The sequence below is a fragment of the Pollachius pollachius genome (genome assembly GCF_949987615.1).
Source record: "Pollachius pollachius genome assembly, chromosome: 15".
Classification (NCBI taxonomy): domain Eukaryota; kingdom Metazoa; phylum Chordata; class Actinopteri; order Gadiformes; family Gadidae; genus Pollachius; species Pollachius pollachius.
The window spans coordinates 3,033,123-3,048,962 of NC_136948.1; the positions used below are offsets into that span (position 1 = coordinate 3,033,123).

Consider the following 15,840-nt stretch of genomic DNA (forward strand, 5'->3'; position numbering starts at 1 on the left):
ACTGGACTAGTACCTGACTGGTACTGGACTAGTACCTTACTGGCATTGGACTGGTACTGGACTAGTACCTGACTGGTACTGGAGTAGTACTTGACTGGTGCTGGACTAGTACCTGGCTGGTACTGGACTAGTACCTGACTGGTGCTGGACTAGTACCTGACTGGTACTGGACTAGTACCTGACTGGTGCTGGACTAGTACCTGGCTGGTACTGGACTAGTACCTGACTGGTACTGGACTAGTACCTGGCTGGTACTGGACTAGTACCTGGCTGGTACTGAGCTGGGACTGGACTGGTACCTGACTCATGTGAGTGCGTGCAAGCGAGTGAGGAATGCGCCGGTGTCACGGCTCGGCCCGACCCCCTCAGTGGGAACGGTTCCTGTCGGCTCGGGACCCGACCCCCCTCAGTAAGAACGGCTCCTGTCGGCTCCTCAGGCGGAGAACCTGCTCCTGGACGCCGACATGAACATCAAGATCGCCGACTTCGGCTTCAGCAACGAGTTCACGACGGGGAACAAGCTGGACACCTTCTGCGGCTCCCCGCCGTACGCCGCCCCCGAGCTCTTCCAGGGGAAGAAGTACGACGGTCCGGAGGTGGACGTCTGGAGCCTGGGCGTCATCCTCTACACGCTGGTCAGCGGGTCGCTGCCCTTCGACGGGCAGAACCTCAAGGTGGGTGGGGGGGGTGGGGGGGGGTGGGGGGGGGGAGACCTGGTGTGTGTGTGTGTGTGTGTGTGTGTATGAGAGACCTGGTTTGTGTGTGTGTGTGTGTGTATGAGAGACCTGGTTTGTGTGTGTGTGTGTATGAGAGACCTGGTTTGTGTGTGTGTGTGTATATGAGAGACCTGGTGTGTGTGAGACCTGGTGTGTGTGTGTGTGTGTGTGTGTGTGTGTATACATGAGAAACCTGGTGCGTGTGTGTGTGTCTGTGTGTGTGTGTGTATATGAGAGACCTGGTTTGTGTGTGTGTGTATATGAAAGACCTGGTGTGTGTGAGACCTGGTGTGTGTGTGTGTGTGTGTGTGTGTGTGTGTGTGTGTGTATACATGAGAAACCTGGTGTGTGTGTGTGTGTGTCTGTGTGTGTGTATATATATGAGAGACGTGGTGTGTGTGAGACCTGGTGTGTGTGTGTGTGTGTGTGTGTGTGTGTGTGTGTGTGTGTGTGGGTGTGTGTATATATATATGAGAGACCTGGTTTGTGTGTGTGTGTGTGTGAGAGACCTGGGTTGTGCGTGTGTGTGAGAGCTGGTTTGTGTGTCAACATGTATCATGTTGTGCGTTATCACCATGGCTGTCTGAATGACTCTTGACCACATACTGTAACTATGTTTATGTGGAACAACACATTTCCCTTCCCTCTCATAAAGCGTCTCACTATTCCTCCTGCCCGGAGTTCCCTGCTCATATATCCGGTGTTATTCATTATTCAAGTCAAATAACTTTATTATTCCTTTGTATGGTCCAAGGTCATGGTTAGCTCGGGAAGTGGAGTGGGTTCACTTGTAACCGGAAGGTTGCTAGTTCGATCCCCGGCTCCTCCTAGCTGAGTGTCGAGGTGTCCCTGAGCGGCGCGCCCCCCCCCGAATGCTGCCGACGAGCCGGCTGTCGCCCTGCGTGGTCGACTCCGCCGTCGCTGTGTCAATATGTGCATTAAGTCGCTTTGGATAAAAAGTGTCTGCTAAATGTAAATGTCACGGTTCATTAAGACATGTGAGACAGCATAGAGGGCCGCACACAGCGTCCATGTCAACGCAGTCCGCTGGACGTCCCCCACCCTGCATCCTTCTAGTAATAGGTAGGAGTGTAGTGCGTTGCACGGCCGTAAGGCGCTGGTGTCCGTCCGTACGGCCCCCCACGGCGGGGCCCCTTTAAACGGAGCAGACAGCGAGGGCCGCGCGCCAGAAGGTCCTGTCCTTGAAACTTGAGAACGGCCCCGATTATGTAACACCTGGGATAATGCAGTCCTGTGTGCCTGGAGCGCTGGGATTCTCCCCGGGACACACGGACACACGCGGACGACCTCCACCTTAAACGGGTTCAGGGGGTGACGGAGGAAACGCCTCAGCCCGCTGAAGCCTCCCCAGCTTCCACTCACTCCTTGAGGAGTGAGATACCCTGCGTTGGTGGGATGTTAACTCAGGAATACTTATGTTAACACAGTTATACCTATGTTAATAATTGCGTTAGTGGGATTTAGATTCAGATTCAGCCTTATTGTCATTGTGCAGAGTACAGAGAAGAAGTACAGAGACAACGAAATGTGGTCCACATTAGTGTTAACACAGTAATACACATATTAATACTTAAATTAGTGGGATGTTAACGCAGTATAGGAACCCGGTTCCTCTAACGCCTGATTTCCACCGGGGACGTACGCGCCGCGGAACGGCTGCGAACTCTGCCCTGCGTCAATTTCCACCGGGCGCGTAACGGGAGCGTAGCGCTGCCTTGCGAGCCAGCTGTATTCACGCGAGATCACGAGATCACACGCTAATCCCAAACCTAATGTACTCACCTTCCACTCCCAAAACTACTGCAATTAAATGCCAGGCTTTGTCCTTTCTGACATTGTCCTTATAAAAGGGATGATTTATTTCATCGTCGTCCATGTTGCCGACCCTCTGAGACCCTTTGATTGATTGACTGCTGACCTGGTGCCACCGGTCATGACGTAATGTTGATGTGAAGTTGTGATCCATGAGCCGAGTATTGGGTTTGATTGTGAAAATTGTCCTGATGCTTTATGGCTTTTACTCTTTGACTTCCTGCCCGGCTCGGTCTGCTCTGTTGAAATTGACGCGGTTCAGCAACGGCTCGCGTCAAAAATAGAAGTGCTACGGAATGATAGCGCTGCGGCGCGACGCTCCTGGGACGCTGCGGAGACGTTCCGCAGCGCTTACGTCCCCGGTGGAAATCAGGCGTGACGCTCGGCTGTGGTTCTAGTCTCTGCTCCTCTAACGCTGTGGTTCTACTCTCAGTTCCTCTAACGCTGTGGTTCTAGTGTCTGAACCCGGTTCCTCTAACGCTGTGGTTCTAGTCTCGGCTGTGGTTCTAGTCTCAGTTCCTCTAACGCTGTGGTTCTAGTCTCGGTTCTGGTTCTAGTCCCGGTTCCTCTTAACGCTGTGCTGTGGTTCTAGTCCCGGTTCCTCTAACGCTGTGGTTCTAGTCCTGGTTCCTCTTAACGCTGTGCTGTGGTTCTAGTCCCGGTTCCTCTTAACGCTGTGCTGTGGTTCTAGTCCCGGTTCCTCTTAACGCTGTGCTGTGGTTCTAGTCCCGGTTCCTCTAACGCTGTGGTTCTAGTCCCGGTTCCTCTTAACGCTGTGCTGTGGTTCTAGTCCCGGTTCCTCTTAACGCTGTGCTGTGGTTCTCCGTCCCCCAGGAGCTGCGGGAGCGGGTTCTGCGGGGGAAGTACCGCATCCCGTTCTACATGTCCACGGACTGCGAGAACCTCCTGAAGCGCTTCCTGGTGCTGAACCCGTCCAAGCGGGGCACGTTGGAGGTGAGGGAGGACGCCGACAATGTAAATATCTCTTTTATTAACCCTCCTCTTCCTCATCGCCATCCTCCTCCTCATCGCCCCCCCCTCCCCCCGGCATGCGGTCCGTCCCGGAGAAGCACCTCCTCCTGCGCCTCCTGCTCCTCCTCCTCCCACCACCACCACCACGACATCACCATGACATCATCCCGAGGCGGCTCCGCCTCCTCCCTGGGGGAGGCCCCGCCCCCCGCGCCACTCTGGGTCCCTGACGTAGCGGCGGCGAATAGTGCACGAGGGGTTTCGACGTTCCGGGTCGGTTCCTCTGGACCGCGGCGCTGCCGTCGGCCGGTCGGGTCTCTGCACTTAGGGTTCTGCGTCAGTGATTCTGAGAACCGACGTGTCTGTGTGTGACTGTGTGTGTGTGTATGTGCGTGTGCGCGTGTGTGAACCTCCGCCGTGGGTCTAAAGAACCGGAGAGAAGAGCTGGACGGGCTCTGGATGAAGGAGTAGAACCCAAACGTTGGTGGAGACAAAGGAGGGGGATCCTCCTGAGAGATGTCCCCACACAAACAGAACCTCCACCTGGTGGAGGTTCTGTTTGTGTGGGGACATCTCTCGGGAAGATCCGGTGGCCCGACGCACGACACAGGTCTCGTGGTGGTACCTTCATGGTCACATGACCTCTAGAGTCCGTGGTACTACTTCCGATCGCCTGATGCCCCTTACGGTTCTAGTGGTGGTACCCTACCAGGTGTCTCTGGATCCGGTGTCGGGCTTTGGATGGAAGGGTCTACCTCGGGACTGAATGGTCGGGAGCATACACTAATCATGTGATAGGGGAACGGGATGTTTACTGCTAGGGTCTTCTGAGAAGGGATCAGAGGATGAGAGGTTCTAAGAAGAGAGGCACAGAATCAGCGTAGAATATAATTTGTGTGTGTGTGTGTGTGTGTGTGTGTCTGTGTGTGTGTGAGTGATGGGAGTGTGTGTGTGTGTGTTAGCTAGTGCAGTATATCCCCAGCACTGGACAGAACGCCTCTGATTGTAGCTTGAAGATGACCTGAAGTGACTCAATGCTTGTGAAGTGACTCAATGCTTTTTAAGTGACTCAATGCTTGTGAAGTAAATGATGCGTAGTTGCTGTGCTACTAGCACAAAGCTATGCTACAAGCTAGGGAAACTAGCATCGCTCCGATGCTACACGGCGAGCAACAGTTGGCAATGTTACACATTCTGTCTGTTGTGCTTTCATTTGTGTTTATGGTATTAATCTCTACTGTGTGTGTGTGGTGTGTACTGAATTATAGATGCTTTTCTGTGTGCGTGTGTGAACTATATATGGATGGTCTGATGTTTGTTACGCAATGCGACCGGATGAAACTGGTCTCAAGTGGAAACCAGGAAGTCTGTTCGCTGTCTATCTTGCGCGGTTTCCTGGCTGTGTTCCTCGCCACAGGAAGTGGTCTTGGAGCTTTGTGATTGGCTGTTAGTAGGTGTGTAAATCTTTCAGTGTCCAAGATTCAACGCGTGCAGAGGATGAAGTTGTTTTTTAATGATAGGACGTCGACTGATTGCAACGATGTAAACACACAAAGGCCACACAAAACATGGGGACTCTGAGGTCCGCCGCGAAGCGTTGATTGGCTGTTCGTGTTCTGATGAGGACATGTGATCTCCGTCCCCTCCAGCAAATCATGAAGGACCGCTGGATCAACGCGGGCTTCGATGAGGACCACCTGAAGCCCTTCCTGGAGCCCGAGATGGACATCACCGACCAGAAGAGGATAGGTGGGTAGACGGGTCACGTGACTACGCCGTCACATGACCTCATCATCTCGCCTCTCTCTTTCTCTTACTCTCTCCGTCTCTTATTCTCTCTTTCAATCTTTCTCTTTCTCTCTATCTCTTTCTCTCTATCTCTTTCTCTCTCTCTTATTCTCTCTCTCTCGCTCTCTCGCTCTTTCTCATCCTCCTTCTGAACACTTCTTGAATGTTTTTTCATTTGAATGGTACCACCGTTGATATTTGTCTTTATATTTTAGTTTTCATTTGATGACTTTATCATAGAAGTTTCTTCGCTAACCTTGAAAAGCGCTTCATAAATCAAGTGTTTTATTGTAAACATCAGCACTCAGACTTAGTCCGGTGACTTGACAATGTAAGGACAATGTAAGTTAAATTACCCTAACACAACACCGTCACATGACCACAGCAGGACCATAAACCTTCCCAATATGAAGTCACATGACCACAGCAGAACCTTAAACCACCCCATATAAAGTCACCTGACATTTAGGAAGTCGAACCAGCCACCATAGATATAGTCACATGATCACATTGTTATGAACCTTAATAAACCCTCAAACAAAGTCACATGACCATGCCCAGTAAGTACATTTGAAACCAAAGTCCCATGACCCCACAGTGAGTACATTTGATCCCTCACGATACGGTTACAATAATTCACATCTTCGTTAATGCAGTAATAAGAATGAACTGCCAGTTAATTAACCGTTAACTGATGCTGGGGTAATGGTCTACTAAAGGTGTCCGTGTTCGTGTTAGCTAAGGTATTAATTGATACATTATTTAATAAGTTATGTCTCTGCGTAACCCTATTAAATAAAGTATGAATGAATACCTTTTAAGTTAACATGGACCCATTAGTAAATGCCAACTAGAACACTAATTAACCGGTATTCACTGTTAGTTTGTCACTAGTGAAGGCTTATTACTGTGTTCACGGATGTCTATGAATGGTCAATTAGTGTAACAAGGACGTTTTGAAGCCCGTTCCGGGACCCTCCGGGATTTGGGGGTCCGGGTCGTCACCCAGAGGGAAGAGGGCCCACACGTCCCGGGACCCCCGAGGTCTAGGGGGTCTTGGTTGTCACCCAGAGTGCCCACAGAGCAGCAGAACTTGGAGCTCTGCAGTGGCCTGGTTAAGCCTCAGAACCTAGTGATGAAGAGGAGGGCGAAGGAGAGGGAGAGGGCTGGGGGGGGGGGGGATGGAGTAGAGGATAGAGGAAGAGCAGGAGTAGCAGCAGGAGGAGAGGAGGAGGAGAGGAGCAGAGCGGTGGAGTGGGGAGCGAGGTGCTGTGTTATTAACTGTCCTCAGGGGGAGGGGATTACATAACAGCAGCTGGTTGGCTGGGCCCCGTGTTGGAGCACCCAGCCCCCACCCACAGAGAGGTGGGGGATAATTGGAAACCCAGAGCACGTACCGTACCCGGGATCTCTCTCCCCCCCCCCCCCCCCCCCCCCCCTCTCTTTCTCTCCCTGCCTCTCTCTCGCTCTGTGTCTCCGTCTCTGTCCTCTCTTTCTTTGTCTTTCTCTTTCTCTCTTGTCACTCTCTCTGTTGGCCTTTCTCCCCCGTCCTCTGCCTCTCTCCCTGTATCTGTTCTCTCTCTGCTCTCTTCCTTTCTCTCTCTAATCCCCCCTTTCTCCTTTCTCTGGTTGTCTCTGTTTCTATGTACTCTCTCTCTCTCTCTACTTTCTCTCTCTATCTCTCTACTTTCCCTTTTCCTCTCTACTTTCCCTCTCTCTCTCTCTCTCTCTCTCTCTCTCTCTCTCTCTCTCTCTCTCTCTCTCTCTCTCTCTCTCTCTCTCTCTCTCTCTCTCTCTCTCTCTCTCTCTCTCTCTCTCTCTCTCTCTCTACTTTCTATCTCCACCTCATTGCTTATTGCTTCCCTCCATCTCCTGGCCTCATTTCTCTGCGTCATCTGTTTGTCTGTCTGTCTGTCTGTCTGTCTGTCTGTCTGTCTCTGCCTTCCCCCTGTTGGGTGGTGTGCATCAGGACTAACAGTCCATGTTGTCAAGGGTGGTGTACCCCGGGTGTAGCGGTAAATGTTGGGCGCTGAACAGCAGGTGTAGCGGTGCACGTTGTGAAGGGTGGTGTACATGTTGTGAAGGGTGGTGTACATATGTTGAGATGGAGCATGTGTAGCCGGACCAGTTTGGTTCTGCTTTCTGAGTCATCCTTAAAAGAGCTCTTCTCTACAGACTCCGTCGCCACCACGACAACACCAGACAACCCCCTGACACCATTCCCTCACTCTACTCCTTCCCCCAGCTTGTTCTTCCTCTATTCTCCTCCTTCTTCTTGTGTTCTCCTCTTCCTCTTCCCCTCTGCTCTTCCTCTATGTAGGAGGTTTCCTCTAAATAACTCTGCCGTTGTTACATCACACACTGTGTTCACAACATTGCTTCACTGCTAGAGACGAGCTCTGTGCCTCTGTGCCTCTCTCTCTCTCTCCCTTTCCCTTTCTCTATTTCTCTGTCTCTCCCACTCTCTCTTTCACTGTCTATCTCTCACTGTCTCTGGATCTTTCTCTGTGTCTCTCTCTGTGTGTGTGTGTGTGTGTGTGTGTGTGTGTGTGTGTGTGTGTGTGTGTGTGTGTGTGTGTGTGTGTGTGTGTGATTGTGTGTGTGTGTGTGTGTGTGTGTGTGTGTGTGTCTGACCGATGCTAAGGAGGGCGACCCTTAGCATCGGTCCACTCTTTTTACCGGTTCAGTCTGGCATCAGATCAGAGAACAGTACAACCAGTACCCCCTCCAGTACCTCCAGTACCATGGTCAATACTGTTGGTCTGTTATTCTCTCTCTACTCCCGAGGTTCTCTGGGGTTCCGCAGCGAGGCGGTCGAGCCTCCGACCAAATTCAGATCAAACCGTTCTTTATCGATCGTCCCCTGAGGACGTCCAGGGAGCAGAAATACACGTTGTTATTATAATACTACTGCGAGGGGCCATGGTACGAAGGTACCTACTACACCCCAACACACTGAGGGAGGGGGAGGGGGGGAGAGAGGGAGAGAGGGAGAGAGGGAGAGGGGGGGAGAGAGGGAGATGGAGAGAGAGAGAGAGAGATGAAAAGAGAGACAGTAGGAGAAAGGGAGAGAGAGAGAGAGATGAAAAGAGAGACAGTAGGAGAAAGGGAGAGAGAGAGAGAGATGAAAAGAGAGACAGTAGGATAAAGGGACTAAGGGAGAGAGAGAGGGAGACGGAGGGGGAGACAGAGAGAGTCGGAGAGAGAGAGAGGGACTTGGAGAGAGGGCGAGAGAGACTAAGGGAGAGGGAGAGAGGGAGATGAAAAGAGAGACAGTAGGATAAAGGGACTAAGGGAGAGAGAGAGGGAGACGGAGGGGGAGACAGAGAGAGTCGGAGAGAGAGAGAGGGAGACGGAGGGGGAGACAGAGAGAGTCGGAGAGAGAGAGAGGGACTTGGAGAGAGGGCGGGAGAGACTAAGGGAGAGGGAGAGAGGGAGATGCAGGGGGAGATGATTATAAGGCTGTTCAGAGCGTGTGACGGTAGAAGGTACGCCCTGTTCCCGTGAACAGGGCGTCCAGCCCCCTGCGGTGAGAGTCCTCCTGCGTCTGCTACGAGCAGATGTGGAGCACAGAGATGAATGTTTGATCATTATGGGATGGAGCTGCACGCTGCTCTCAACGTGAGGGAGGCTGAGGGGGGGGAGGTAACTACGCGAGGGGAGGGGTCTAAGCTAGAGGGGGAGGGGTCTGGGGGCTAGGGGAGGGGTTAAAAGGTGTGTGTGTGTGTGTTGCAGTGTATTCTGTAGTCATGTGTTGGGGCAGAATAAGCGTGTGTGTGTGTGTGTGAACCGCGCTGGGATTTACAGCGCTGGACTGTGTGTGCGTAAGGCGGTGTGAGATACTGGGGTTATTTTTAGTCTCTTGATAAAAGTGGCTACTTACTGATATGTTATTGTGTATGTGGTTCTACCGTAATGCATGGTATAGACACGCACAGTTGTGTGGGTTTTTGTTTGTCATAATGGGACTACTAATGTGAATTGTTGTTTGACTCGAGTACTGTTCAGTCAGAAAATGAATAATACAATAAGGTCAGTTAGCTGGTAACCTACCAAGCTGTTTAGCTGGTCGGCTACCAAGGCAGTTAGTCATTTAGCTACCCTGTCAGTTAGCTAGTTAGCTACCTTGTCGTCAGTGTGCTGGTTAGCTACATGTTGGCTTAAGTAAAAGATAAGAAATCCTGGCTGAAAAGCTCTGAGATTATCTTTTGAGATTTGATTAGAGTATAGTGGACACCAGCGCACGACAGGCCTGTTGGGGTTTGTAGGGGGTTTGTCTGTCTCTCTGTCTGTCTCTCTGTCCGTCTGTCTGTCCTTCTCTGTCTCTGTGTCTGTCTCTGTCCTTCTGGCTCTCTGTATCTGTGTGCGTCTTTTCTGGAGCTCAGAGTGAAATGTATCCTTGCCTCTGTCGTCTCCTGCAACACTTGTATTTTTAGATGCGTGGAAATGTATCATTTCAAAGTCTCCTTCATCCCCTGTCGTGATTCCTGAGCTTAATCTATTAAAATAAACCACTGTCTCCGAATCAAAGACTTTCCAGGGAAACTGTGATTAAATATAGACCAGTCGGCTTCTTAAATCCATTTTTGTTTCTCTTGAAGTGTGCTTCCGTCTCTCTCTTCCTCCTAATCTCCCTCTGCACTAATTCCATTTTATAAGTCTTCCACGCAGGATTTATCAGATGGAATATAATTATATTTATGATGCCCAAATATGACTTCATGTAGGTCCTGCGACCAGGTGTTCTTCATTAGTTCAGGTGTTTCTTCATTAGTTCAGGTGTATCTTCATTAGTTCAGGTGTCTCTTCATTAGTTCAGGTGTATCTTCATTAGTTCAGGTGTATCTTCATTAGTTCAGGTGTTTCTTCATTAGTTCAGGTGTTCTTCATTAGTTCAGGTGTTTCTTCATTAGTTCAGGTGTTTCTTCATTAGTTCAGGTGTATCTTCATTAGTTCAGGTGTTCTTCATTAGTTCAGGTGTATCTTCATTAGTTCAGGTGTATCTTCATTAGTTCAGGTGTATCTTCATTAGTTCAGGTGTTTCTTCATTAGTTCAGGTGTATCTTCATTAGTTCAGGTGTATCTTCATTAGTTCAGGTGTATCTTCATTAGTTCAGGTGTATCTTCATTAGTTCAGGTGTTCTTCATTAGTTCAGGTGTATCTTCATTAGTTCAGGTGTATCTTCATTAGTTCAGGTGTATCTTCATTAGTTCAGGTGTTCTTCATTAGTTCAGGTGTTCTTCATTAGTTCAGGTGTTCTTCATTAGTTCAGGTGTATCTTCATTAGTTCAGGTGTTCTTCATTAGTTCAGGTGTATCTCCATGTGGTCCAGGTGTATCTTCATGTATTCCAGGTGTATCTTCATGTAGTCCAGGTGTACCTCCATGTAGTGGAGGTGTATCTTCATTAGTTCAGGTGTTCCTGATGTAGTTCCGCTGTATCTTCATGTACATCCTGGTTCTCGTTTCAGACGTGATGGTGGGGATGGGCTACAACCTGGAGGAGATCCAGGAGTCACTGGCCAAGATGAAATACGATGAGATTACTGCCACCTACCTGCTGCTGTCTAGGAAGAGCTCAGAGGTAAACACACAACCTCTCCCCAGCCGCCTACCTTGACCACGCCTTAACCTCTTCTTAACCTTCATTTAACCTCCACCTACTGCAGTCTAGGAAGAGCTCAGACACAGACAAACTGGTAACCTAACCGCTTGACCTCCTGTTAAACTGGAGCTTTAATTAAGCTCTGCCTAACCTGACCTCTACTTAACGACCAGACTCTACTCTCCTCGACCTCTATTCTAACACTCCCCAAAGGACCTCCTCCTCTTCTCTGTGTCCCAACAGAGGTTTCACATCCCCTCCGTCCCTTTAGCAACGGATCCCTCCCAATAAATAACGTCTGAGGAGTCTCAGCTGTTCAGCCACTTGAGAGCTGTAGCCTATATCTAATGGCATCTTCATGTGTGTGTGTTTATCTTTGTGCGTGTGTATAGATGGAACCCAGTGGCTCCAACAGTAACCTGTCCCTGGCTAAGCCCCGCCCAGCCAGCGAGCTGAATGGTCAGTCCCCCTCACACCTCAAGGTCCAGCGTAGCGCGTCCAATCAGAAGCAGCGGCGCTACAGTGAACAAGGTAACTCACGCTCACACGGCAGAGTAACAACATATCCATGGGGCCCATAGGTGTGGATGGGATGTGATGCTAGTGGTCCTCTGGCTGGTGGTGACGACCAGGTGAGACTGTGACCTGGTGGTAGAGGAGGCTGGTCTGATTGAACTGTTAATGCGTCATGTCGCATTGATCTGTTGTCCGGAACTGGTTCACGGCTGACATAGGAGAGCACATGGAACCTAATTAGTACTCACTGAAGCCTAACTACACATTAACACAGACCTGTCTCTGACTGGTATTGATCCTTTATTATAGTTATAGAATACCAAACTACGCATTAACACAGACCTGTCTCCGACTGGTATTGATCGTTTATTATAGTTATAGAATACCAAACTACGCATTAACACAGACCTGTCGCTGACTGGTATTGATCCTTTATTATAGTTATAGAATACCAAACTACGGATTAACACAGACCTGTCTCTGACTGGTATTGATCCTTCATTATAGTTATAGAATACCAAACTACGCATTAACACAGACCTGTCTCTGACTGGTATTGATCCTTCATTATAGTTATAGAATACCAAACTACGCATTATCACTGCCCTGTCTCTGCGACGGGTATTAATGTGTGTGTGTTGATGTATTTCTATGTTGCTGTATCTCTGTTAATGTGCGTGTGTGTTGATGTATTTCTATATTAATGTGGGTTTGTGTTGATGTATTTCTGTGTTCTTGTATTTCTATGTTGTTGTATCTCTATATTAATGTGTGTGTGTTTCGGTGTATTTCTATGTTGCTGTATCTCTATATAAATGTGTGTGTGTTGGTGTATTTCTATGCTGTTGTATCTCTATATAATGTGTGTGTTGGTGTATTTCTAGGTTGCTGTATCTCTTTATTAACCTGTGTGTGTGTTGGTGTATTTCTATGCTGTTGTATCTCTATATTAACGTGTGTGTGTTGCTGTATTTCTATGCTGTTGTATCTCTATATTAACATGTGTGTGTTGCTGTATTTCTATGTTGCTGTATCTCTATATTAATGTGTGTGTGTGTTGGTGTATTTCTATGTTGCTGTTTCACTATATTAACGTGTGTGTGTTGATGTATTTCTATGTTGTTGTATCTCTATATTAACGTGTGTGTGTTGGTGTATTTCTACGCTGCTGTATCTCTATATAATGTGTGTGTGTGTGTGTGTGTGTGTGTATTTCTACGCTGCTGTACCTCTATATAATGTGTGTGTGTGTGTGTGTGTGTGTGTGTGTGTATTTCTACGCTGCTGTATCTCTATATAGTGTGTGTGTGTGTGTGTGTGTGTATTTCTACGCTGCTGTATCTCTATATAATGTGTGTGTGTGTGTGTGTGTGTGTTTGTATTTCTACGCTGCTGTATGTCTATATAATGTGTGTGTGTGTGTGTGTGTGTGTGTGTGTGTATTTCTACGCTGCTGTATCTCTATATAGTGTGTGTGTGTGTGTGTGTGTGTATTTCTACGCTGCTGTATCTCTATATAATGTGTGTGTGTGTGTGTGTGTGTGTGTGTTTGTATTTCTACGCTGCTGTATGTCTATATAATGTGTGTGTGTGTGTGTGTGTGTATTTCTACGCTGCTGTATGTCTATATAATGTGTGTGTGTGTGTGTGTGTGTATTTCTACGCTGCTGTATGTCTATATAATGTGTGTGTGTGTGTGTGTTTCTACGCTGCTGTACCTCTATATAATGTGTGTGTGTCCCCTCAGCGGGCCAGAACGTGGCCCCGGGCTCCCACCCCAAGCGGAGTCAGACCACGGTGGGGGAGGGGCAGGAGGAGGGGGGCGTGGCCCTGAGGAAGCCCTCCTCCGCCTCCTCCACCTCCTCCACCTCCGCCCGCACCGGGCTGTCCTCCAGCCGCAGCGCCCCGCCCGCCAGCCCGTTGCTCGGCAACGCCAACAACCCCAACAAGGCCGACATCCCCGACCGCAAGAAGGGGGCGACCACCGGCCCCGTGGTGAGACACACACACTGGCACGCAAGCACACGCACACTAACACGCAAGCGCACACACGTGGACACACACACGCAAGCACGCACTCACTTAGACAGACAGACAGACACACAGGAAGAGGCGGGAGGGACAGACAGACAGATAGGAAGAGGAGGGAGGGACACAGGAAGAGGAGGGAGGGACGGACAGACAGACAGGAAGAGGAGGATGGGACAGACCGGAAGAGGAGGGAAGGATAGACAGACCGGAAGAGGAGGTAGGGACGGACAGACAGACGCTTAACGATTATGTCAGTTGTGTTTTCATGGTGTCGTCGTTTTCCGAATAGTTGTTTTTGTTTGCAGTTGCTTATGATTTGGTTGTTGTTATTGTCATTATTTCTGTCATTGTTCATGTTTTTGATGTTGTTGTTGTTGTTGTTGTTGTTGTCTCAGAGCACGGCGGCGTCTGCGGGGATGACCCGGAGGAATACGTACGTCTGCAGCGACCGCAACAACACAGACCGCCTGGCCGTCATCCCCAACGGCAAGGAGAACAGGTGAGACCACTTCCTGTAGGCCTGCTCACTTCCTGTAGGCCGCCACACTTCCTGTAGGCGACTCTACTTCCTGTAGGTCAACCCACTTCCTGTAGGCCACCACACTTCCTGTAGACCACCGCGCTTCCTGTAAGCCACTGCACTTCCTGTAGGCCAAGCCACTTCCTGTCCCCCTTCCGTCCAACTTGAGACCTGGGGGCGGTCCCAACAGAGGGTATTTTGTCTTGGACCCGGACTTGCTTGCTGCCCATTTAAGGACTTCCTGTACCGCATGTCAAGGAGAACCTGATCTGAGAGTGTTTCTGAATACGGAGCGTTCCTCGTTGTCACCTGCTACTCACTCTTCCTCTAACTCTCACTCTCTCTCTTTGTCCCATTCTCTCACTATTCCTCTAACTCTCTCTCTGGCCCCATATCTCACTCTTCCTCTCACTATCTCCCTATCCTCCTCCCCCTGTCTCAATCTTCCCCTCTTTCTGGTCACATGTCTCACTCTCACACTGTCTATCTGCCCCCTGTCTCACTATCCCTCTATATCTGCTCCATGTCTCACTCTATATGCCCCCCCGTCTCACTCAACGTCTATATATGACTCAATGTATCACTCTTCCTCTCACTCTCTCACTCTCTATTTGGCCCCTGCCTCACTCTACATCTATATGTGGCTCCATGTCTCACTCTTCACCTCACTCTCTCACTCTATATATGGCCCCCGTCTCACTGTCTCACTCTCTATCTGGCCCCTGTCTCACTCTTCCTCTCTATCTGGCCCCTGTCTCACTCTTCCTGTCACTCTCTCACTCTTCCCCCTCACGCTGTGTGGCTCTGGTGCCTCCTCACCCTCCTCTTCCTCGGCCAGTCCGGGCGAGGGGGGGTACGGCCCCTCCCCCTGCGGGTCGGGGGTCCTGGGGGGGTACGGCCCCTCCCCCTGCGGGTCGGGCGTCCTGGGGGCGTACGGCCCCTCCCCCTGTGGGTCGGGCTCCCCGGGGGGCTTCAGGTACCCGGCCCACAGCCCCCTCTACGCCGGGCAGGCGGGCTGGAGCCCCCTGCCCCAGAGCCACTCCCACCTGGACTACGACACGCCCACGTAAGACCAGACCGCCTGTCTGTCACCCCCGGCCCCGCCCCCTGCTCCTCCTGTCTGCTCCTGCAGCACCTCCTCCCCTGGCCCGGGTTTACCTCAATTGGTTAACCTAACCCTGGTTTACCTTACCCGGGTTATCTGCCCCCTGGTTAACCTAATCCAGGTTAACTCACCCTGGTTAACCCTCTGCCCTGGTTAACTCTCAGCCCTGGTTAACCCACCCTGGTTTACCCTACCCTGGTTAACCCTCAGCCCTGGTTAACCCTCAGCCCTGGTTAACCCTCAGCCCTGGTTAACCCTCAGCCCTGGTTAACCCTCAGCACTGGTTAACCCTCAGCCCTGGTTAACCCACCCTGGTTAACCCTCAGCCCTGGTTAACCCTCAGCCCTGGTTAACCCTCAGCCCTGGTTAACCCACCCTGGTTAACCCTCAGCCCTGGTTAACCCACCCTGGTTAACCCTCAGCCCTGGTTAACCCTCAGCCCTGGTTAACCCTCAGCCCTGGTTAACCCACGCTGGTTAACCCTCAGCCCTCGTTAACCTACCCTGGTTAACCCACCCTGGTTAACTCTGCCCTGGTTAACCCACCCTGGTTAACCCACCCTGGTTAACCCTCAGCCCTGGTTAACTCAGCCCTGGTTAACCCACCCTGGTTAACCCTCAGCCCTGGTTAACACACGCTGGTTAACCCTCAGCCCTGGTTAACCCACGCTGGTTAACCCTCAGCCCTGGTTAACCCACGCTGGTTAACCCTCAGCCCTGGTTAACCCACGCTGGTTAACCCTCAGCCCTCGTTA

At 50.5% G+C, this 15,840-nt stretch overlaps 1 protein-coding gene across 10 annotated transcripts in view; it reads left to right on the forward strand.

Moving 5' to 3' along the window:
* Nucleotides 1-15,840, forward strand: part of mark3a (MAP/microtubule affinity-regulating kinase 3a) — a 37,057-nt gene that overhangs the window by 12,672 nt on the left and 8,545 nt on the right. For 5 of the 10 annotated variants that reach the window (XM_079752352.1, XM_079752356.1, XM_079752358.1 and 2 more), the window contains exons 8-14: nucleotides 438-674; nucleotides 3,384-3,524; nucleotides 5,171-5,270; nucleotides 10,781-10,893; nucleotides 11,307-11,445; nucleotides 13,178-13,425; nucleotides 13,857-13,960. In XM_079752352.1, the coding sequence (XP_079608478.1) occupies nucleotides 438-674; nucleotides 3,384-3,524; nucleotides 5,171-5,270; nucleotides 10,781-10,893; nucleotides 11,307-11,445; nucleotides 13,178-13,425; nucleotides 13,857-13,960 (1,082 nt within the window). The remainder of the gene's footprint in view (nucleotides 1-437; nucleotides 675-3,383; nucleotides 3,525-5,170; nucleotides 5,271-10,780; nucleotides 10,894-11,306; nucleotides 11,446-13,177; nucleotides 13,426-13,856; nucleotides 13,961-15,840) is intronic. The other 5 variants (XM_079752355.1, XM_079752359.1, XM_079752353.1 and 2 more) reach the window with 1 other exon arrangement.